The 24,480-nt window shown below is 36.4% G+C and overlaps 1 protein-coding gene across 1 annotated transcript in view; it reads right to left on the reverse strand.

Moving 5' to 3' along the window:
- Positions 1-9,413: 9,413 nt before the first annotated feature.
- Positions 9,414-24,480, reverse strand: part of HCN1 (hyperpolarization activated cyclic nucleotide gated potassium channel 1) — a 199,778-nt gene continuing 184,711 nt past the window's right edge. The window contains exons 7-8 of the mRNA XM_017811364.1: positions 12,500-12,664; positions 9,414-10,626 (exon numbers count right to left, since the gene is read on the reverse strand). Coding sequence (XP_017666853.1) covers positions 9,794-10,626; positions 12,500-12,664 — 998 coding nt within the window. The 3' untranslated portion in view covers positions 9,414-9,793. The remainder of the gene's footprint in view (positions 10,627-12,499; positions 12,665-24,480) is intronic.

Genomic DNA, 24,480 nt, shown 5'->3' on the forward strand with positions numbered 1-24,480 from the left:
TCCCAAGTTCTTGGGCAAAATTGTTTTCTACACAGACATCCCTAAGACTGTAATGTTGAATGGGCTACTCCATGCTAGTTGCAAGACTTTGCACTTCTTTTGTTGACCTCCATGAGATCAATATCAGCCCATTTCTCCAGTCTGTGGAGGGCCCATTGCACACTCTTTTCCTCCAGCATATTAAATGCTTCCCCACCCTGCCTGCTCTCTGTCAATTGGAGGTGTTGGCAAACTTGCTGAAAGTGCACTTTGTCCCACCATCAGTGTTATAAAGACATTAAATGATATTGACCTGGACAGTGATCCCAGAGGGATGCTGCTAGTTATTAACTGCCAGCTGGAGTGTAGCCCAGTCCCATAACCCATGCAAATGGTTGCACACATCATATAAACTACCTTAAAAAGCAGGTAATCGTTGTAAATGGCCTGTGTTTGCCCAGAAGAAAAAGAGTGAAAATTCAAGCTGGATTTGGGAGAAGAAAGGCTAGTGAATGAACTGTTAAATGAATAATCCCATACACAACAGATGCACCAAAGCTGAAGGGTTGGTACTGCAGTGAAACTCGGGGAACAGAGCTGAAGAATTTTTCATAATGATTGGTAGAGTGTGAGATTTCTTCACTCCAGCCCTTAAAGAAATCTCTCTAGGAATAGAACAATAGAGCAATAAAGTTCTATTGGGTTAGGGTTGCTTTGTTGTACTCTCACACTGTTCTCTAGTGTCAACATGAAATATAAGAAATTAATTTAATAATCAAAACTTATGCCTATTGATGGAACTTTGATCTTAGTATATGGTAAAATCTTAATATATGATATAAATGAGGGTTCTACTTGCCGCAAAAATCTAAAATAAAATGTCTGAAGTATTATATTAATTATTATTTAACAGTTTAAGATTAAGAAATACTTTCAGCTAAATCATTTCTCTGCACCTAAAGTTTAAAACAAATAGTTCTGACTTCCAGCATTCTTCTACTGGCTGAAAAACTGTCCCATTGGTCACTGATGATATTGCATGCAATTAGCAATGGCTGCAGACTACAGACGGCTCTAAACAACTTAATATACAATGTGTGTCCTTTAGATTCAAGGTATAGAAGGCTGGGCCGCACTGCTGTCTGCATAAAAGGCCCTGCATGAGATTTAGACATATGTAGATAACAGTTTTGTTATAGCCTTTATAATTTTATTTATTTATACATTACTGAAAAGCTTTCCATCGTTTAGCTGTAAGGGCATTATCTTAAAGGTGCTAGTACCAATACACTTTCAACAAATTTATACAGTGCCTATTGAGATAAGATGCTCCATCACAAAATGCAATTTGCATGATTGTTCTTAGATGTTACTGGTTAAATGCATTACATCTCTTTTCCTCCCAAAACTCACTTGTTGTAGGGTGGTGAGTGTTGTCACTGGGCAGCGTATTTATTCTAGACTTAGTGTTATTATCTGTAATGAACTTGCTTTTCCACAACTGTAACATTAAAACTTAATGTATAAATAGATATAAGTCAAATATGTTATGGATTTTCTTCTAGATGGATTTCAAAATAATCCATGCCCCCCTTTAACCCCAATATTTGCAGGACATACCATGGAGCTGTTTGCTTCATGGGGAAGCAACCTTCCCCAGGTATAGTCTCTGGATGCCAAAGACAGATTTATCATAGTTTTGTGGGGTACTGTCATGATTTGTTGACTTTCACGACCAGTACAGTGACATTCTGGCTTCACTCCCAGAAGCCAAAAAAATGACTTATGGGATGTGCAAAAAAAAGAAATGGGAGATAAGCCACAGTAAATAAGGAAGATAGGAAGATGTGCAGGATCTAAGTTAGAATAAATATTTGGAAGAAACATCAATGGAAAGATTTGATGCTAGTTATGCTCTGTCCTATTCTCCACCAAGCCGTGATCAGTAACATTTTTTGTGGTTTCCACCTAAGTTATTTGGACTGACTCACAGTAAAATTGTTTCAGCCTGTTTTGAAGTTCAATTAGCAATGTTTATAAAAGTAATTGTTAGACATAGAGTGCAATGTTATTATAACAAGAAAAAAATAAATTAGTACAGCATTTTTCAATATACAAATATACCATAAGTTTTGTAATTTTCCTCTTACACCCATCTTCTAACAGGCCCATCTCTGATATCAAAAGGAGTGGGCAAAGTGGGTCTATCAACTGGCAAAGTGGATCTATCAACTCTCAGTTCTCAAAATAAACAAAATAAATCACCTAAAAGAAGTCCTGTATTTGTGACAGAAACAAGAGATTGATTTCTCCAGCTCCTCCTGCTTTATCGCTACCCTCATGACAGAGCCGCTTGGCAGCCTTAAATAGGACATGACATGTTGTCATCTCTCCTCTCCTATCCCTTTCATGTCCTTCAGGGAATCTCTACACAAATGCCTTATTTCAAGGAAATAATTTTTTCTGCCTCTGGCAATTCTCTTTGCTTTGCTTCTACTCATTGTTATTGTCACTTTTGCTCTTTTCACTGTGCTCGGGCAGTGACATCAGTATTTCTCATTACTACTGAGAAGCTCCTCCAAACACATGAGAAAAAAAAAAGAAAAAAAAAACAGAGAACAATCATTCCATTTGATGCAATGAATTTTATCACCTATCTCAGCTGATGAAAAAACTCTTCTAGAAAATAGAACAATTTTTGTATGTTCCAGATAGTTGTATCTCTGTCTTTCACAGGAGTATTAGGGAAAGGATAAGAGAGCTAAAAGTGACCCAGCAGAGTGCAGCAATAAACAATACGTGACCTCTTTGACAATCACGAACTTGAGATAGTCAGTGTAACCAGGGCCATGACATACGGTGCTCTGTGCTCAGTGCTGTCTGCTTCAATAACACTGCCAACACTATGGAAGTTTATCCCAGATATGTCAGTTTTTCCCAGTTATTAACAATGCCAATTCTTTTCTTAGCAAGCTGTAAAATCAATGTCAAAAGACCAGTTAAAAACATGACTCCTCTTTCACAGAACACTTGACTGTCATAGACTTGAGCAAAAAAATAATAGCTATTAAGTATTCATCTTCTCAAACTCCAGATCTGAGAGATGTCACATGTGAAACACTTCCATTCTGATTAATTCAGCTCTCACAAAAAAACACAAACACAGTTCGAATGCTTATTTATAGAGGATCAAAACCCTAAGGATTTGTAAAGTCCTTTTTTTTATTTATTTATTTTTTAATTTGGATTTGTTATTCTGGGACATTTAAACATGTGCAAACAAAACAGAAGATTAAAAGTCCAAAGGTGCAATCTCTCATTTTTTGGCTCAGAGATTATTTTTGAACTAACCCACAGATTAGATTATACAGTGTTTAGGGACACATACCACTTTAAGTCATGCATGCAGTGGTGAACAAATGAATTTTCTTCCATGGTCTAAACGCTTGTTTTCTGATTTTATGTGCTAATTGACCTAAGATTAGCATATACTCTATAAAGAATTTTTATTTCTCTTTGTGCATTAGTTCAATCAAGATTTTGACAGGAGTTCTGAATTGTGTCCGCATCTTTTTGTCTTGCAAAACAGACATGAAGAAAAGCAAAAGCCTTGAGCTATTCCATCTGTAATCTGATTTGTCTGGTGGATCTGATGAACAACTTCTTGCTACTGGAGAAAAGAAAGAAGATGTCAAACCCATTCTGTTACTTGGTAAAATGCACACAATGCACTTCCTTTATCGTTTGGTTGGCTGGGGTTTTTTAGTTTTGTTTTGTTTCCTTTTTTTTTTTTTTTTAGTATTTCTTAAACTTTTTTGAATATCAATGTAGGAACCAACTAAACTGAAATACAGTTGAGATACAGCACTGCCTGCAAATATTGGTACACGTTTCTGTTGCCAAGATGACAGCACAGGATGAAGACTAATCACAGGCAAAAAGGGTCTTGACTGGCAGATGTTAAAAAAGCAAAGTTTGCAAATACAATATAATCTACTTTATCATACAGGGTTCAGATGTGAATTGATCAGTCCAGGTCATATTTAGGAGTATTTCTGGTTCTTTGTAAGAGGGCCTCTAATATTGCTGGTGATTGTCACTCTTTACTTAGATTTCCTGCTGCAGTGGACAATGAACTGGCATCAGTTATTCCTGACACTGCCTCTTGGCTGGATAGAGGAACCAATATAATTGAATGTAAATCTCCCAGTGCTTAGAAAAAACTAATTGCTATAAAACTCTGCAGGCATCTCCTCAAAAATGCAGACTACACCTCTAGTGTAACAAGCACAGCAAATTCGTTATCAGTGTTGACTTTGCAGAGAAATAAAAAATTCAATTCAAGAAGAACCTGGCCTAGAAGAACTGAGATCTGTAGTTCTTGTTCTCTGATACATAGGAACTTTTCTTACTTCAAAACAGACCTTTTAATTTAAAACCTCTACACTGCAACAACAAAACTGAACACAGACTGCACATATTTTCCTTTCTGAAGAAAAGATGTGGAAGTAGATGTATAAGTAGTGGTCATACTCAATGTACCACCCAGAGAACATCTCAGATTTTGTGATGTCAAGTGCAATATGGAACCTATAAAGAGTGGAGTAGTCATTAAACAGAAGACAGATGAGATGCTTCACTAATGCTAGAGGAACTATGGGTTGTGTCTATGCAAACTTTTCATTAACTGTGGAGTCCAGAAGCAGCTGACATTGGAGATGCATTTTCCGATTGAACCTTGGGTTTGTTGAGACCTATGGTTCAGTGTAAGAGTCCCTCCAGTACCCTGACGACTTTCCAGAAAAATGGTTCAAGTACCTGCTTCCCTTTAGTGCACAGGCTAGTTTCGACTGATTGAAACTACGACATTCAATCTCCTCTCTTTTGTGCTGCAGTTCTACTTGATCCAAACTTGCCAATGACCTTTCAGCAAGAACTAACTCAGCACTGCACAATCTCTTCAAAGCAGAGCATAGGGGGAACCATATTCCAAATCTGACGCGTAAAACTGGAGAATGGTAAAAAAATATGGTATCTTTTGCAAGCAGGTGAAATAACGTCATACGACAGGAACAGTTTCAGGGATGAGGAAAAGTTTAGATTCAGTTCAAATGTGTGCTTGAGTCCATCAGTTCATAGTCCAAGGATCACCTGACCTGGAATACCTCTTAAACCATCTAATGGAATTGATAGCAATATTTAAAAATGTATATGGAAGATACACAGGTAGATTTAAAATCAATTCATTTAGTTTGATACTCTGCTTGTCTACTATCACTGCTTTTCTCTTTCTAATGTTCCTGTTTTTCTCTTTCGAATGTTCCAATATCTTGACCTGAAAAATTCAGTGCTACCACACTCTTGTTAAGATATTGCATGTTAAAGTACTAACATGTCTTCACTGAGATAAGAAAAAAGGTAACCATGGATCAGAAATTTTACCATCTGGATGGTGTCCATTGGGCCAGCCAGGGTGGATTCACACTAGCATTCTAGTGCTAAGTATGCAAAGGAGTGCTGGGTACTGATTGTTGGTGAAAAATGTACCAATTCAAGACTCACAGCATGTATTTCTCATAGGACATGCTCTAGGGCAATATTAATGCTCTTACTCTTCCCTAATTAAAAAGAAAAAGGAAGGAGACGAAAGACCAAATCCACTAAACAAATAAATTTGCACACCCAGTTTTTAGAGTGTTCAGATAGTGCTTGTAGCTCAGACCCATTATTTGTAAACAAACACTTTCTGTTCCTATATTGTAACAATTTTTTGGAATGAGCAGAGGACTTAAGAACAGCAGAAATTAGTAATATCACTGCATATTTCCAGAGCAGTTGAACTGCAGGCTCATTTAAAAATTTAACATCTTATTTTCAAAATAAAATGTTTTTCTTCACTGGACAATGTCACTTATAGACTAGAAATGAATGCAAATGTATAGAAATACTGAAATTGGTTTGAGAACTCATGAATAAATTTTGAAAATAGAAATATTAAGCTTAACTCTTAATGACATGCATCAAGACATGAAAGTTTGCTTTTTAAATAAAATTTACTTTGGTTCCAGTTCAAGATAAGGTAGGAAGTAAGCTGAGGTAGATATAGACACTCGAAATGGAGAGATTTTAAAAACACATAAATTGGTGTGTAGATACACATCAATACCATATACAGGGACATGAAATATCACTTAAAAACAATCCTTTGTTTCTTTTGGTTCTGCACGCAAACATGTATGGAATAATAAGACTGAACCAAAGAGCATACTTTGTGCAGTGGTCAAATGTAGACAGGAGAACTGAACTGTTGCTGCTAAACAAGATTTTTCTAGTGCCATGCTGGTATTTTTGAAAAGCACTTCATTGACTACCATCGGACTGAAGCAATATCTTAGTAATGCAAAGTAAAAAAACCAAATTTAAATACCAGTGAAAGGAATTCACAATATACTCTAGAGTGCAAATTGAAAATACAACTACTCATGCTTGCTTAAATCAGTTTATCAGTCTAGGATTCTATTGATCCTACCGAAGATAATGTAAAACACATAATATGCTATTACTTTGAATGCACTATGCTTTTTAATTTACAATGTCCTAAAATATAAATAATGAACATCAGTGTTCCCCTGAAATCTGAACTATTATACACAAATTCAGAGGTATATCATCTGGGATTGGCACACACAGTAAGATAAAGTGAAAATATGACAGAATACAGTTTCCTTAAGTTATACTTACAGCTCTTTGCGATTTTCTACTGGGATATTTAATATTTTATACAAAAACAAATGTAATTTTCAAATATTTGTACTTTAAAAATATTACAGATAAATATTAACGGCTTAAATGAAAGTTTTGTAGGGAAATTAATTTCTCTAATCTGAAGAGGATATATAGTTTAGGAATTGGTCGAGTAAATAAGGTAGTATCCTTGAATTTCTAAGCCCCCTTCTTTCAAGAGTGCACATAATTACTAAGGCAGTTTTCTCTCCACCTCCCCATACTTGGTGCATACCACTTCTGGGCTCAGAATAAAGAAAAGAGATAAGCAAACAATTCTTCTTCCATGTTAAAGCAAAACCTTCTCAGTTATAAAGATATTGGAACAAAAAAATATTCATGGTTTTATTTTTTATATATTTTCTTCAATTTATTAATAATCTTTTATATTTGTTTATTTATGGCTTTGAGCAAAGACAAAAGAAAAAATCTAACTCATCCCTGATCATACAGTTATTGTAAGAACCAGACCTATAGTCTTCCCAGCAGCAGTAAGATCCAACCTTTTTTCATTAATACATTGCAACTTGTACAGATGTGAGATTTCATACTTATGGGCTTACTTATGTACAGAGAAAATAGGTCACTTCTGAAACTAGCAATGGACCTTTATATTACAGGAATGTGAGTCATTTGTTTCTTAATCTAAGTATATATACATTCATACATACATATATATATACGTATATAATTTTATACCCTGTACCATTTTTTTTTAATTAACATACAAATCCTAGATATTGTCCACTCTATTACAAAGTCATTAAAAATTATTTATGGTTTCACTGAAAGACCATGTGAATTAATATTTCTTCATAGTGCTTAAAATAAAATAAAAATATATATAAAAATATTTTGCTACTAACCCCATTTCTCCTATTAAATGTAAACCTTAAACAGTTTTCAAGATCAGTACATGATCTTAGTTAACTGACAGAATTTGTTAGCATTAAAATAACATAAGGGGTATTTTACTGATAAATAAATGGTCTTGCAGCGTATCCATAATGTTTGAGACACTTTTTAAACAATCATTTCCCCATTTCCACTCCAGGTCACTTAAATTAATGGCAGCAGCATGTTAGTGGGTTAATTACATCGATTTTTACTGGTGAGTGTGAGTCAGCAAAAAAAAAAAAAAAAAGAAGATTTTTTAAAAATTTTATTTGATGTACCACTTTAGTAAAACGTATAACAGGCAGCGTAGGCTCAAGCTCTGTTAGCTTTAGTATATTTTACTTGGCTCTCAAGTACATCTGGATTCACTGCATTAGTAGTTTGTGATGTTATTTAATTTTTCCATGCATCGTTAAATTCAGCATTAATGGAAAGAGAACTCCTTTGCATTCACTTCCTTAACATGAATCAGCCTGGTTTTAAGGAACAGAATATATGCTTATATCATATCCATAATGCTGATTTTTAATGAGTTGAATTATGACACATTTAGTCTCAATCTCTATTTAATGTGACAAATCAGGCACAAATGATTACGATTTTTTTTTTTCTGGATAAGATAATGTGAAGGTTTGAGCAAACAAAACAAAATGTTCACAAAACAGTATGCTTTAACCCTGCTTTCTGTCACCATTTCCTTTCTGTTTTGAAGACATAAAAAATAATAAACCTCATACCTATGGGCTATGTTTGACACTACATGCCTTAGGATATACTAACCATTTAATTACAATATACACAGAGCAAATCGTGCATTTCCAGACAGACTTGATGCTATATTATATTTATTTTTGTAAATTAACACCACAGTCAACTACAAAACTACAGTGAAGACACAGAAAGCACCTGAAAGTCTAAATCAAGCTGTGGTATACAAATAATCTTTTAAATGAAAAACCTCACTTCTAGACTTAAACCAGAGATTCAAAGTCAGCATTATAGGAATTTTAAGGTAGACACAATTAATGAATGGTTATTATTTTCTAAGATACCATAAAGCCTTTTCCTACTGACCAAACCTATTTTATCGTCTTTTTTTTTTTTTTCCAAAGCATGCATGGAATATTCTCAGATGCTATTGAGGGCAAGAAGAAGAAAAGTGATGGTACTGGTGAAGTACAAGCGGTTTGCAGGATCAAGCGTACAATTTTGCATAAAACATTGCATGTAAAAGTAACACCATAGGTTTTAAGCCATTGCATTACAATTTAACAGTTGTGTTGCACTTAGCTTTAACAAATTTTAAAACTGTAAATTTTGAAGTGAAAAGCGGAACCTAAATTCCTAAACAAAGACCTTGCAATGGTACACCACACAGCAGCTATTTTTGCTTGGTTCTAAAAAGTTATTTACAATGGCAATATTTAGTCTTTGTAAAAGTCTTTAGCAATATGAAGATCAAAGTCCACCCAATTTTCTTAAACAACAGAAGGGTTGACATGTCATGAGGTTACAACCTATCCAGAGGAGTGCTAGTGCCACCCTTTAGACTGCAGATGTTTGCAATATAATGCTTTTCCAATCTAAATCCAAATGGATGGTGCTAACATATGAAATGTAATGCAAAATAACAACTGAATTCTTCACAAGAAATTAACATCATATACGCAATAAATGAAATAACACAGGTTTCAGAATATCACTCGGTCAGTGCTACGTGTTACTTGTTAGTTAAATTGATATTTTTTTCTTTATTTTTAATATACTTGTTTGAAGTTTGTTATTGTGTTGACAATAATGAAAATAGCAGATCCCCTAGACAGAGAACAGCTCTTAGGCTGATTTTGAAGTCAACACATTAAAAACATTACAGCTAAATTTAATTTTCCTTAATGGTTGAGAGGAAGGAAGACATGAATTCAAACAAGTTTTTTTAATTCTTTTAATATATATATGTATACATATATATGTATATACATATACATATATAATTTTTACATTCGTTACATAGGGCAAAGCTGTCTAAAGTATTTTTCTCATAGTAGACTGCTGGGGAACATTAGGAAATAGGCTACAACAGTTCGGGGGATGGTGCTCGGTTTGTTGAAAGTCTGTTGCTCACAGTCATCAGGGATCATAAGTTTGAGGCGAAACGCGGTTTGTCTCCCTCGGGCTCTGTGCTTAAGACTGTGGAAGAATCCCTTTGCAGGGGAGCAGCGGGCGGCGCGGCCCCCCGGTTCGGGGGAATGGCTCCCGAGGACATCTGTCGGAAGAGCGAGACCCGCTGCGGGACGGAGGCGCGGCCGGCCGGGGGCACGCCGGGACCCGGGGCGGGCTGCGGGAGGGAGGCGAGGGACTCGCCCACGGTGGGGTGAGGCCTGGCGATCAGCGTGGAGATCTCGTGGGGCAGCGAGGGCTGCGAGGCCGAGAGCGGCCGCACCTCCCGCGTCAGGTTGGTGTTGTGGAGGGCCTGGGTGCTCTTGTGCACCTCGTTCTTCTGCGCCGCGCCGGGGGGCTGCTGGGACGCTTGCGGCGGCGGCTGCTGCGGCTGTTGCTGCTGCTGCATCAGGGAGAGCTGCGAGGCGGTGGGCGAGGCGTACTGGAAAGTTCGGCCGGCCAGCGGGCTCTGTACCGGAGGACTGCAGACGGCTGTGGTGTAGGAGCAGGGCGAGAGGATGACGGCAGCCTGCTGGGGCGTCTGCGTGCTGGGCGAGGGGGAGTGCAGGTTCCCGTGGGAGAGGCTGCTGGTGCTGTACACGGGCGGCGACTGCGTCCGGCCGCGCGAGGACGAGGCCGAGGTGCTGGAGTTGAGGGCCGGCATTTGCTGCAGGCTCACCGGGGCGATGGTCTGCACCATCTCCCTGTCGTGCTTCACGATCTGCTTCAGGATCTCGTTCTCCTGATTGTTGAAAACGCCGGTGTTGAGGTCTTTCTGGAACTTCTGCAGGAGGATTGAGTTCTTCTTCCCTTCACAGAGAGGCAGAAGAGTTAGTGATCCTGAGGCACAGGGGGCAGAGCCCCACTCTCGCTTTGTGTTTCAGCACCCAGCACTGGGTGCTGTGTATTGTAAAAGCCTCTTAGGTCGCTGAACTAAGGCCCCTGCTCCGCCCCAGCCCAGTGCAGGAGGGACTGCGCCACCCGGGCACTGCCACAGTGGCCCACGCTGGTCACAGCTCCCCATGGCTGCCTCCACCTGCAGCCCGTACATCCCCTCCCCGCACCAGCACAGCGGGCTCGTGTAAGACCCCTGCGCTCAGATGCTTGGACTTTATGTGCCTCTTCGCTTGCAGTTTACTGATGTTACTACAATTACATGTAAGAATGGCAATTTACTGAACAGCTTACAGTAAGAGTTACCGTGCTCTGCATCTACATCATCTTTCTCTGTTCATTGCAAAACCAGATTTCCACTGAGCTGTTACATAACGTAAATACACCTGCCATCTAGCACATTCCTGGGAAGTGATAACTAGACATTAGTAACCAGTGGCCACCAGTTGACAAGAAATCATCCTTTTAAATGTGAACTCATATGAACTTATAGCTAATGTGACAACCTGCTTGCACAATAAAGACTGCTGTACACTGCATCCTAATGTCTGCTTGATGGGTTCCAGTGTTTGCAAGATGTAGACGCTATTCTGTCTGAGTCATCAGATGCACAGGAACACAATGGCACTCAATTGCTCCATTATTTTTTTTTTTTTTTTTTTATAAAACACTTCAGATGGGATTGCTATTCCCAAGTGAACTGGACTTTACTGCTAATATTATTCAAGCACCTATTACTTAGAGTTGGACTACATTTTCAGAGAGTCTCGAGAGACAAATTTTAAGAGTTTAATGCATGGAGTGCTCACAATCTGCAGAATACTAAAACATCTCTATTAAAATTAGAAACCTGTATACCTGTATTGCAATTCTTTTTGGTATATTAAAGAAAAGATACTTTTTTCCAAATCACATCTTCAGCTTAGAACAGGCAGCACGACACTTCTTTGCAATTCTTTTTGGTTTAATTTCGAAGAAACTACAAGTATTGAGAAAGAGGGATGTGGAGAAATCCTTACACTGGAATTTTATTGTGAAGTTGTGAGTTTTTTCACAGCTGCCTTTTAAAACCAGTGTCGATAATCAGAGTGCAATTCTCCTGACCAAAGACCATATATTTTGCCTACTGTGTCCTATTAGAGAGGTCCAGAATATTGGGATGCACGGTGGCAACTTCACACCCCCGTTTTGATAATCTGCCATACCTTTCTGCCTTTTTCACTTGGATGTTGTTGGCCTGCTTTTCTGATTGCAAGCAGATCTGAGCAATGCCACTGTGCAGCCATCAAGGCTAGCAGTGCCCATGTTGTGAGGAAAATGAGAGCCCTACTGCAAAGGATTAATTCACCTCAAGAAACAAGGAGTTTGTGAGTGCTGAGAGGCTTCAGCTCTTCCCAGCATTATAGATGTCATCTCTAAGCAATTTATTTAGGAAAATGTCATCTACAGCTCATGAAACAGCATAAATCCTATCAAGTGCTGAAGGCAGCAAAAGAAATCTACAGGACTAATAAATAATACTAATGATAATTAAAGGATGAAAAATATGCTTAGAAGAGTATGAAAACTTTCTAAAACTTCGTGGGTTTTATTATTTAAAAGTGAGATTGCAAAATTTCATGTTGGCACACGTGTTATGTATAGATCAACAAAACATTTAGTGCTGTATAACAAACAAAACTTATGACAGGAGTTTTCATTTTTTAAGAGTGGCGTTTTATCATGCAACTCAAGGAAATGAAAATGCAGAAAGGTTTTAAGAATTAAGCATATGGAAAAAAATAAATACCTATCCTGTCTAGCCTATCAATTGCCACTGTTTCGAAGGCCCTTCTCATCATGGGGTACTCTTCCAGGACCTCGTTGAAATTGTCCACTGAGAGGGAATACAGGCGACAGTATGTGTCTGCTCTTACACTGGCAGTTCGACGGCCTTTGGTCAAAAGGCAGATCTCTGTGGAGAGAAAAATTCAACACACACAGGAAACAAAGAAGTTAGTGAACCATGCGAAACTTAAAAGCTAGACATTGACTCAGTGCTAACAAGTAATAATTCAGTACTCAGTAATAATTTTTCTATTGCTGTTTACACAAGCTTGCAGGGGCAATTTTGGAGGTGTTTGATTCTGGTTTTAGTACTCTGAAAAAAAAACTCAGGTTCATTAAGAGACCTGCCTGTAGGTTTTCTTGGTCTGAACTCTGATTTTATCAAGCCTTTTTAAAATAACGCTTCAAGTTATAAGAAATGATCCATCAGCTGTCAAACACAGCTTTCTGACTTTGATTAACCCAAGTGCTGAATTAACCCAAGTGATTATATTGATTTTCTTTTATATATACAACTGCCATAGAGGACCAATGCCTTTAATAATTCACTAGATTTACTAAGCCAATGCAGTACATGATGTAATGATATTTGAATAAAAGAGCTGTTATAAGAAAAAATACTTCAAGCATGAAAATGCCTTCTGTTTCCTTGGGCTTTATGTGCTAGGTATTTTAGGAGAGCAAACTTAGGACTTTAGACTTTTTTTCTCATTAGGCTAAAAAATGGAATCCATTTGATTAGTCTAGTAGCTTTTCTCTGCAAGTGCCTACAACAGAAATTTGTTATTCTGGAACAGTGGAAACCAAAGCTATATGCAGAGTCCCAGGAAACAGCCCCAAACTTGTGATTGCTGATTCTAAACCCCACAGTAACAGGGTTACTGCATAAAGACCAAAGTAAATATCTGACGCATGTAACAGCAAAACATGGAGTAGAATATTTATGTACTTAGATTAATTTACATTAAGTACATTTTCAAGCTGGGGAATAAGAATGGATTTAGAAATTATCAAGAATTCTTGAGCTCAGGCAGGAGAGAGATAGTTTCCCTAACCAGTTCCAGCAGTCAAGAGTTATGAGTTCATACTTGTTCATATTTAAATACAAAGTAGGAAACTGTCTCCTGTGTTGCTTTTATGTCCATTACATGCTCAAGATCAATCAAACTGTCATTCTCAAGTGTGGAAAAACAAATGTTCTTTCCTAACAAAAATAGACTTTAGACTTCCTCAGACTTCAGTTATAAAAAGTGCCAACAAAGTTCTTTTATTTTTTTGTTGTATGTCTTTAAGAAATAAATTTTTTGTTAATCTAGAATGTAAAGAACCTTGATTTTTTTTTGGTCTCATACTTCTTGAGGAATTTCCACATACTACCTTACCCTAAAGGCTTAGGGGATAAAATGCTTAAATTGCATTGGATAAATTAAAGGAAATTAACATGGGACCAGTACTAGCACAGAATGTACTTAAACCCCAACAGCGCTGCAAGAATTTATAGAGACTACTGGGTGTTGCAAGGGTTCTTGACCTAAAGTTCCTCACAAAACTTGATGCCCATGCAATAATGACAACTTACTGTAAAGAAACAGCCAGGTATAACAAGAGGTCAGCCCTTTCCTTTTCTAACTCCTAGTTCACCCTAACCTCTTCTTCTTAGACTGAACCCTCTGCATTTTAGTTACAAGAGTGAGAAGGACATTTTGCCCAAAGGGAGCAGTTAAATGCAGTGAATGCCTGCTCCATTTCCTAAGATATTCTTCAGATCTCGCAAAGAATAAAGTTTTACAATACATGGTTGAATTTATAGATAACTGTCTGAAAAATCTGTGTGACTAATGATCACCTTTTGATTTTCAGCTTTCTTCAATTAAAGTTGCTGCAAACAGTACTAGAGACATAAAGAGATATCTTCTGCTGTTCTCAACAAATACAAGTACTTAGGTTGAAAAAGCATCAAACGCCCCAAACAAAACAAATGCTGTCTTTGGATCCAAATAATTCTGAAGCATGCAGGAAAAAAAAATGGAGAAAGTACAGTTTTCATCATTAGTAATCTTGACTACTGTATTTTAGATAATTTAAACAAAAAGAATGGGAAGAAGCCATAAGAGACAATGTTAGATTTCATCACAGGAGACTGGGACCATGGAATGAATGGATATTGGTGCAACAAATACAATTGGTTTTTTCCCCTTTTTTCGTCTTTTATTATTTTTGTCAAGTAAGGGGAATGGAAAAAAAAATCACTGAAAACTATAATGTGCAGAACTCTGTTAACTCACAACTTCTGGTTGAAGAATATCTGTTCGGAAGGCTCTTAGTAACCATAATGGAGTCTACTAGTTAGATAAGACAATAAAGAATGGGTCAGAAAAGATATGACAAATGTCCCAAGTGCCTAGAAACTGAGCAGCGACTGCTGCTGTGGAGCCTGCCTGCTCAGGAAGCTAGGAAAACTTTGTGTTCTAAATCCAGTTGAATGGTGTCATTCAAAAGATGAACTACAGCTTCTCACAGAAAAAATATCATGTGATGAATATTTCATTTCCAGCAATGTTTCTTGACTGATAAGAATTGTATTATAGTCACTGATACATCCTCCATATTGCTTTGTTACACGCACCAATAGCATCATTTGTACTCTGGCCACAAGACTAATGTGTTTGTTAATTGTATGTGTTCATCTGTTAGTTATTTGTTTGGAACAGACTCTCAAGCCTAATAAAACATAATATATAAAATCTCTTTTACCTGGATCAGAGACGAAGAACACAGAATATTGAAATATGTTCCTATCAAACACTTGTGTTCATTTAAATAAATCAAAGTTTGTTTTTCATGAAAAGAACAAAGTAATGAAAATATCCATGATATATTTAAAATTAGTCTTAGTAAATTAATCAAGTGCACATGGTGCCCTCAATAATTATGCTTTCCTTGACATTCAATTGATTTAAATAGACTAGGAAATGCAAACAATAATAACACAAGAGTGTGTAGTGAAATACAAAGCGCACAGACTATTTTCAAACAGCTTGGACAAACAAGGTTCTCTATTAGAATAAAAATAAGTGTCAGTAGCATATTACTAATATTTCTGTCTGCATTTGGCATGGTGCCTTACCTTCATGCTGACGCTTTCAGTGTGTCAAATACTTCTATCTTTCCTTTCCAAACAAAAGAATATCTTTAATTCCAATTAATAATTATGTATTAGGCTACAATGAACCTGTAATTCAATTCTTAATGCACGTTTTACTTTATTATTTAATCTCTTGGATAACTGTTCCCTAGAACATTTTGAAACAAATGTCTGTCACTGCCCTAATGAAAAGTGACTATTTGAAAGCACTAAATGATGCTAAAAAAATAGATTTATTCTTACAGTCCATATGTAATACAAATGTAATTATTTCATCTGTGAAAATCATAATTTGTGTTCTGCTAGGGTCAGCTCTTTCCTGCAGAACAATACAGCTCAAAAGAATATGAAAAAGGCTCAAATACAGTGTCAAGGCATTAACTAAAAAGCACAATGATAAAAGTTTAAAGCTAAGCTTGTTCTGAAGGTTATAAATAAAATAATCTGATCACCGGTATCTTAGATGCACACATACATGGGATGTGGTTTAGTGGTGGAATTGTTAGTGCTTGGGTTAATGGCTGGACTCAGTGATCTCAAATGTTGTTTCAATCTAGAGTGATTCTACAATGCCATGGCAATATTTCAGCAAGAGCATCAGGTTGAATTTTTGGAACACCATGAATTTTTGGAACACCATGAATTTCTGAAGAAGCTTGCCCATATCCATATAAAACAGGGAATGGATAACTTGTATTTTATTATTGCCTTAATGTGACAGAACTCTCTGTCACATTAAAAACAGCAATACCTTAAAAACAGCAATACGGAAGACTGACTTCAGGAAAGTCTAAATGAGTTAAGGTGAATGACACAACCCACGGGATGAATTTTAAAGAATTAGGCTTAATAAGGCCCCAGTTTTGGTTCCAGCTGAGACCAGGTTCATCTTTCTTGTGGACTGCATTGATATGCCACTGCAGGTGATAATTCCCCCCCCCACCCCCCGTTGCTCTGTGATTCCTGAACACTTTTTTCTTCAAGAAAATAACTGCAGGGAATGTGGAAGAGGTTAATCACCAGCACCCTGTATGATGTTGCATTGCTTCCTTAGTCTTTACTGGATGGAAATATATATACTGCCACCCTAGCAATAGTTTCCTGTGTCCACTTTACACTGACCTAGGAAAAATCCGTTTTTACTCTGAGAAGCAGTACAGTTTATCTGAAGGTGTATAGTTTTCCAGTCACCATCAGTTCATTTTACATATAAATTATACTCCAGATGTAATTACTCAACTTCATATGTCACACTAACACTTGACTAGAGATTAAAATCTTCAGAAATTCAAATGTCAGTATAAAGTTGCCTTGCAGACAAAATGTGTCCACCAACAGATAAACTAGTTGATAAAGGAAAGAGGTATGAGTGCAGTACTTAGCATGCTCATTGAAGGACACCAAACCAGTCCTGTCTCCATATTTCTTAGCTTAGGATGGTAAATACTTAGTGTAGAAAATTAATACAATGAATTACTGTATGCACACCTTTGTCTTGCAAGGACACAAACACCAGAACTAAAGCACAAGTTCACTTTATTAGGTGCAGAAATAATTTTTTGTAGTAATGAATAAATTAAGTCAATATTATTTTAGCTGTATAGCGCTCTCCCTATTAAAGGTAAGTAAAAATAATTAGCAATAATTTCTATGCATTTCTGTCCCCTTCCAAAGCTGTAACAGGTTTCCCATCATCTATCAGATTTAATATTACAGGATCTAATGAGGTGTCCTTCCAGCTGAGGACAGCTGACTGCTGCTTCAGTTCCTCAGCAGGAAACTTGTTTCATCTTGTAGTAGGCATATACGTTGCTGTGCAAATGGGCAAGAAGCTATTCAGACCATCTGGTTGCTTTGAGCAGCAGAAGAAAGATGGAAAATTAAAGCAATTGAAAGGATTGGGTCAGTCAGTCTAGTAGACTTGGAAATGTTTTCTGAGAACAGGACAGTGGATTAGAATATTTTTTATTTTATAGAAAGCAATGGTTTACTGAACTATCATAGACAAAACTTAAATGTACAAATGCTCTTTCCATCCACCCATCTTGTAAGTCTTCAGAGTAGGCTTCCCAGAACTACCAGGTTTAGGCTATTCTTATTTTCTAACATAAGTCGCCATAACAGCAACTACTTGGCATGTAATAAAGAACAATAGTTCTTCGCTTCCTTCAAGCTACTGAAGTTGTCCACTGAGCAGAGATGAGTTAATGGGCACTTTCTCTGAGTGCCAGTCACAGGAAGGGACCTTCAGCACGGGGCACTCTGTTCGCAGCTTTACAACATGTAATGTGAGTAATGTTTTTTTTCTTTAGGAAAGGACTATATAAAATTCAAGCAATTAAAAAAAAAATCAGTAAATGGGGAGAAGCTGTTTCAAATGATAACACATTACTTTAACATACATTTCTGCATTTCTGTTTCCTTTTTCTTTATTAAACTCTGGAAAACAGTAAATGCATTTATCTATATTTTTCCTAACTTTTTAATGCATTCTTCTTATCTTTTAATATATTATTACTAGTACACAGAATAGTAAACTTGGGGATATGCTGCTTTTTGTTATAGTTACTAAAATAACTACCACCACTTCTTATGATTAGTCAGAATGTAGTTTATGCCAACTAAATGAGTTTCAGTGATCTGTGTTCTAAAAACTTCAGTTCTACATTTAAGGAACCCTACACTATAGTCACTGCTCAACAGGAACATTTCTGCAGCAAAGGAGAGATCTTAAGGAGGCAGGAAAATAGAGATAATTCCTGCCTTTTACAGCCAGATTTGTGGTCTGGACTGCCCAAAAGAAAGCTATGCAAAAATTGCACCTTTTGCCATGTTATTTACACTAAATATGAAATTAAGACAAGACAGTTTGAGTTAGGAGATATTGCCTGCATGACCTTTTCATTTAAAAAGTGACAGCAGTAATTGTAAAGCTGCTTTCAGATATCTGGGTTCATCAGTTGGAGAGAATGTTCATATAGGAGGCCTGGATACATGACTGAGTGGTTACTATTTGAAGAGGGACTGAAAATGGCCAATTAAAATTAAAACCAACTTCTGTAATATCTCAGTTTCAGTCTCCAGTTATTTTTTTAACTATTTACCTAAGCTTAATTTAAATATATCTATTTGTAATTTTTGATAGCTGTTGCCCTTATTAGTTATCCTATTAAAAAAAAACCCAAACCAAAAAAGCCAAAAAATCCCAAACAAACAAAAAACATCATAGGTTAGTTGTTTGTAGTAATTTGAAATTTTTGCCTCTGAAGAGCCTGAAGAGACGTGAACTCTCAGTATGTTTGTTGCTTAATTTATCATATTTAATTTAATATAAAAATAGCAAAGGAAATAAAAAAAATTTCCTTGAGGAAAAATAATTAATCTGAAAAGAATTGCCTACCTTTCATTGACTCCAAATTTGATAGAATTCATATAGAAGTGTATATTTTAAAAAAATTTCATATTTATTTAGGGTTTGCCAACAAGCCTGAGAGTATGCTCCTTTCTTTGCTTAGCTCCTAGCATTTATGGCACTTACCTAGGAGAAGCCTGTTTCTTGAAGCAACTCTTGCTTTTAATCAGTCTGTTTCCTTGAATAAATCTTAATACAATATTTTATAGCAGTTCTGAAAAAAGCAGTGTGATAACTTGCAACTAATGTGGATGTTTTGAGACACTCAGAGCAGGTCCCTTAATATTTTCATGTGAAGTTCATTAAAAAAAACTTTGCAGAGCCCTTAAAATATTATCTACTGTGATATAAATAAATGTTGATGTGGAAAAAGACATTTTGAGCATATATTACATTTCAAGGCCCATTTGGATGCAATAAGTCATTGACTTTTCAGTCATTTTGTAATGGTTTTTGTATATTTTGACAAGACTGATATATAACTATGTTTTAAGTCCTATTTCATGTAAATTTAGTATTAAACATATTTCAATGTAGTATGCTTAATATATATTGACAGTATAGTTAAATACTTTCAGAATCAAGAAAGATGGACAAATATACATGGCCAGAATACATCTGCTTTTATAAAATGTGGCAAGTTATCTCACCAGAGACATTTTATTTTCCATTCTGACCTGTCTTTGCTTTTTGATTTGTGAAAGTACTGAAAATAGCTGTGGCCAAGTTTTCATGACTAGAGCAAACAAAAGCCAGTAAAAGAATCACAGAATCAATTAGGTTGAAAAAGACCTCTGGGATCATAGAGTCCAACCTTTGACTGAACACCACCAACCATGTCAACTAAACCCTGGCACTGAGTGCCATGTATAGTCTTATTATCATTTCTTACATCCTTCCTGTTTTCTAGTGGTAACTCAAATTCTGCTGAGAAAGCTCTGTTTGATAGAACAGAAGCTTAGGATAATTTTATAAAAGAGAAATGCAAGTGCATATTTTATCTTCAATGCTATTTATAACAGAGCATCCATATGTTTTTCTTCTACTTTAATGAAGTGTTCTTTCCACCAAGAGAGACTAAGATAGTCTATTTATTATCTTGTAAAACCTCAAAATTTGACTGATATTAATTTTATTTTTGTTAAAAATATAATAATTAAACTTAGACAGTGTGCCTGTGTACAGATTTATTTTTCATAATTGCTGTGTCTAAGGCCAAAAATGATTTTGTGTGATTCATTTACTCCTACTTTTGTTCAGATGGATGCTTATTCCCTACTGAAAAAGAAGGCACTTAGTTTCTTAGTTCTGTATTCTCTTGTCATTGGAGTTTGACAAACAACAACAGTTACAATATAAACTATTCAACATGAATTTAAGGGGACTATAAAAATATTGCACTTCTTTCCCCCCCCATTAAATTATTAAAAAAAATGATCAGAGACTGTCAGTTCTGAATTAAATATTTAGTTAAAATTCTGCTTTGTGAAGGTACTTGCCATATCCTCTTATATGTGGTTTATCTGTGTTGGCCACTTCAGATTTTCAAGCTATGCTGTGAGGTGTTTTACTTGTGTCTAGTTATTTTATGTATAAAGTCTAACCTAAAAACTTATACTGTACATGAATTTGCAGAATTAGAATTATAATTATGTTTTTTAGACTGCAAGACTTATTACTTTTGTTATCATTATGAATACTGTTAAATTTATATTTACATTTGCTAACTAATAAAACTCCTAAACCCAAACCTACTTCTACATTTTAGCACAACAGAGTAAGTTATTTTCATTCTATTTTACTAAAAAGTCTCTTGGAATTTTAACAATATTATTGTGTTTGAATAGCAAGAAGTCCTTCTGACTGAGTAGTGTTTTCTGTATAAAACATGATGTCAAAAGAACAACACAATGGAGAACAAGAAATTAGGCAATATCATCAGGAATTGTATCTTCAAAATGGCAGACTAGTCTGTGCCAAAAGACATTTAATTTTTATGCCCTCTTGTAGATAATACTTTTAGAAAAATGTTCTATACTGTTCACCTGAAAAGTGTTTTACAAATGAGTTGGTATGGAGATCTGGAGATCCTGCTCCCTTAAAGCATTTAATTATATCCTTGTCATTAAGAATATGAATAATTACATCTCAGGGAGGCTACTTATAATTAATTATTTGGATTATAGCATGACTATTGAGAAACTTCATCCACTACTACCTTGAATAAGGAGTAGCCATATGCAGTATTTTTTCCAAATGTAAAATTATATATCGAATCAGATCATCCATATGTAAAGCACTTCAACAGAATTTTTCCCATTTATAATCAGTATTCTAATGCGAATCTTATAAAGTATTCTATCAAGAGGAAGCACTTAGAATGTTCCCAGAAAAAAATAAGTGGCAAAATATAATCTAAAGTGACTCAACATTTCCCATGGTATTATTTTCCACTGCACTGGTCTAAAATACACTGACAGTTACTGTTCCGAAAGGGGGAAAAGCTCCATAAATAATAGGTAGGTCAAAGAAGTTCTGTCTAATTGGCCTTGTACAAGCTGAAGCAAATGCAAGACACAGTTTATTAGAATTTCAAGTGCAGAAGGGTAAATGTTAAAACTGCATTAAATAATTTAAGCAAAATAAAATATTTAAAATTGAAAATATTCCATGAACTACATGTTATAAAAAAACAAAACAAAAAACAAAAGATGCTGTAATATGACTCTGGGACATTATCTGGGAAGATGGCAATGAGAATTTGGTTTCTATATAAATTTGCTAGATGAACAATGACATGAAGCACAGTTAGTGATATGTGCCTTTGAATAAATAAAATAAAACAAAACAAAACATGTATTTGTGACTTATTCCAATGCAAGAGATAGGCCAATACATTTTCATATTTACAAGCAGCGACTCTCATATATACATCATAAAAAGAGTTTTAAAAAAATCACATACATTTCTTTATGTTCAACATACCTGGAAGTTACTAGAAAACAAATGTTTTTAAGCAGTATGAGTTTTTTAGTTAGTCTAAAAACTGATTTATCTACTGACTCCAAGTGGCATAATACCATTGGGATTTTCAATGGGATAAAAAACAATGGATAGAGGGATCTGCAATGGATATCTCACAAATTGGGCAGCATGAATTATTGCACACTTACCTACTGAAATTAGGAAACTCCCTCAACTACTAGTACAATGAAACCTCCATGTGGTCCCTAGACCTAATTAATAAAAATACCTATACTTCCTACTCACTCAGTTTGGATTTCCCTAGCAATGTCAGCATTCCTTCAGGTCTCACACAATATCTATTATAAACAGGAAAAAAGGGGTTAAATTTCCTGGAACATACATCTGAGCTACTGAATGAAGGAAAGCCTATGTAAACACAGGTGTGAAAACAGATGGAGAATGGAAAAGATAGCAAGGAGACAAGTCTTATCTTGTGTCCCTGGAGGTTGAGAGAAATTGTGCCAGTGACAACAGCAAGAGCAGGATGGAACCACAGTGAACGCTCAGTCCTCTGAGTTCACCAGCAAGAAAGTAAATGAAGTAACAGCAGAGTCCTGAACGTGTTCCCAGAAACCCTCCTTTGGGTAAGCTGTGCTGAGCCTTACTGGTTGGGTAGTGCTGGATTTATTCCTTTCTTTTTGCCTCTGTAGGCATGTCAGGCCCACTCCATCACACCAGTTCAGCGTGAAGGCAGCTCACCATGTACTTAGCTGAGTCAGGACTGCATGCCCACGGTGTTTCATCTGACTGCACAGGGCTGGCAGCTGGAGGGGAACAAGACCACCTGAAACCACGCCCACTCATCAAAGGCCTCTGCACTAGTTTGGGACAGCTATAACTTTTATGTTTGCAGGGGTAAACAATCTCAGGGGAGTTTTGTTCTCCAAGCAGGAGACTGCCATCCGTAGCAGAGTATATGGGAACACCAGCAGACTAGGTCTGGGGTGAGGGGTATGCACAGAAATGAAGGGGCACAAGGCATCAGGGAGTAAAAGGGAAGGAAAAATTGCAGGGCCTGATCTTACTGTGATAACTGAAGGAGCCCTAAGAGCCACACATAGAGCCAACTGAGTAAAAGGAAGGAAGTTGTTGGAAAGGATTTATTTTATTAAAGCAAACTTCTCTTTAATTTATTAAACTCCTGCATGTTTGCAGCATGCAAACCACAGCAAAAATAAGAATTGTCTCACATCAGTGGTATTACATCAGTTTCTATCAATATATATTTGTATAAGGTAAATTAGATAGTATTAGGCTTATTAGATACATTAATAATTCTGCTCTGTAAAGCCCCAGTAAATCATGAACTAATCTCTGTAAGCAAAAGACTCATATTCTTGTGCTTCATCTTGAAAGATGTCAAAATCTTTGCATTTTACCAATTTTACCAATATCATCTAGTGAATGGCATCCCATCCCATGGTGGGGGGGGGGTAGGGGGTGGGAACGAGATGATCTTTAAGGTCCCTTCCAACCCAAACCATTCTGTGATTCTATAATTCTATGACCACAGCTGAAAAGAGAGGACACAAGCTACTCATCAGATATCTGTGAATTGAAAACGTTTGGATTGTGAAAAACAGAAAATAAAAAATAATTCTAACATTCTCATCTCTCTGGAGAAGACACTCTTTCCCTGAAATGTGTATCGGAATCTGAGTAAAGTTTCCTGACCAAAGCAGACACAGGAAATATTGCACAGTGGAAGAGCAATCCTGAATTCAAAACCTAAGATCAATAGCCCCTTTTTTGCTTAATGGAAACATGAAAAATCTGAGGCTGTGGTGCTGTTTAAGAAGATACAACTTATAACAACCAATCTGTATGGCTCCCAGGTCTGACACAATAAATCAATATCAACACTTGTGCTCCCAGAAGCAAGTAAAGAGCACATAGGTAAGAGGGATGTGCCATGCCTGAACAGGTCCTTTTCTCAATTTTTAAATGTCTTATGATTTGAAATTTCCTTGTCCCAGCTCAAAAATGCTAACTTTTGGATGTCAGGTATACTCCAGAGATGAGTTACCTGAGGGGGCCTTGGCTCTGGGGAGATTTGGGAGTCCCTGGAGAGTCAGGTTCCCCTCCAGAACATGTGGAGGGTTTCACCACCATCCTGCCTTGGATTTGGAAAACATTTGTCAAACTTTTAATATGTAAAATGTTTGGATATTAATAACATTGTATCAGTTAAAAAGCTAGGTAAAAAACTTAACAGTAAAAAAACAACTCTCAGGTAGTGGGAGAGCTGGATATTAGTGTGAAAGCCAACATTTAAGAAGAAACAAAGCAGTGTCACCAGTATTTGAATGGAGACTGTTGGGAGAGCAAAAGCCTGGAAAACCAAAAGTTGCAGTACAAA

Source organism: Lepidothrix coronata, unplaced genomic scaffold, assembly GCF_001604755.1.
Source record: "Lepidothrix coronata isolate B3197 unplaced genomic scaffold, Lepidothrix_coronata-1.0 Scaffold31, whole genome shotgun sequence".
Taxonomy (NCBI): Eukaryota; Metazoa; Chordata; class Aves; order Passeriformes; family Pipridae; genus Lepidothrix; species Lepidothrix coronata.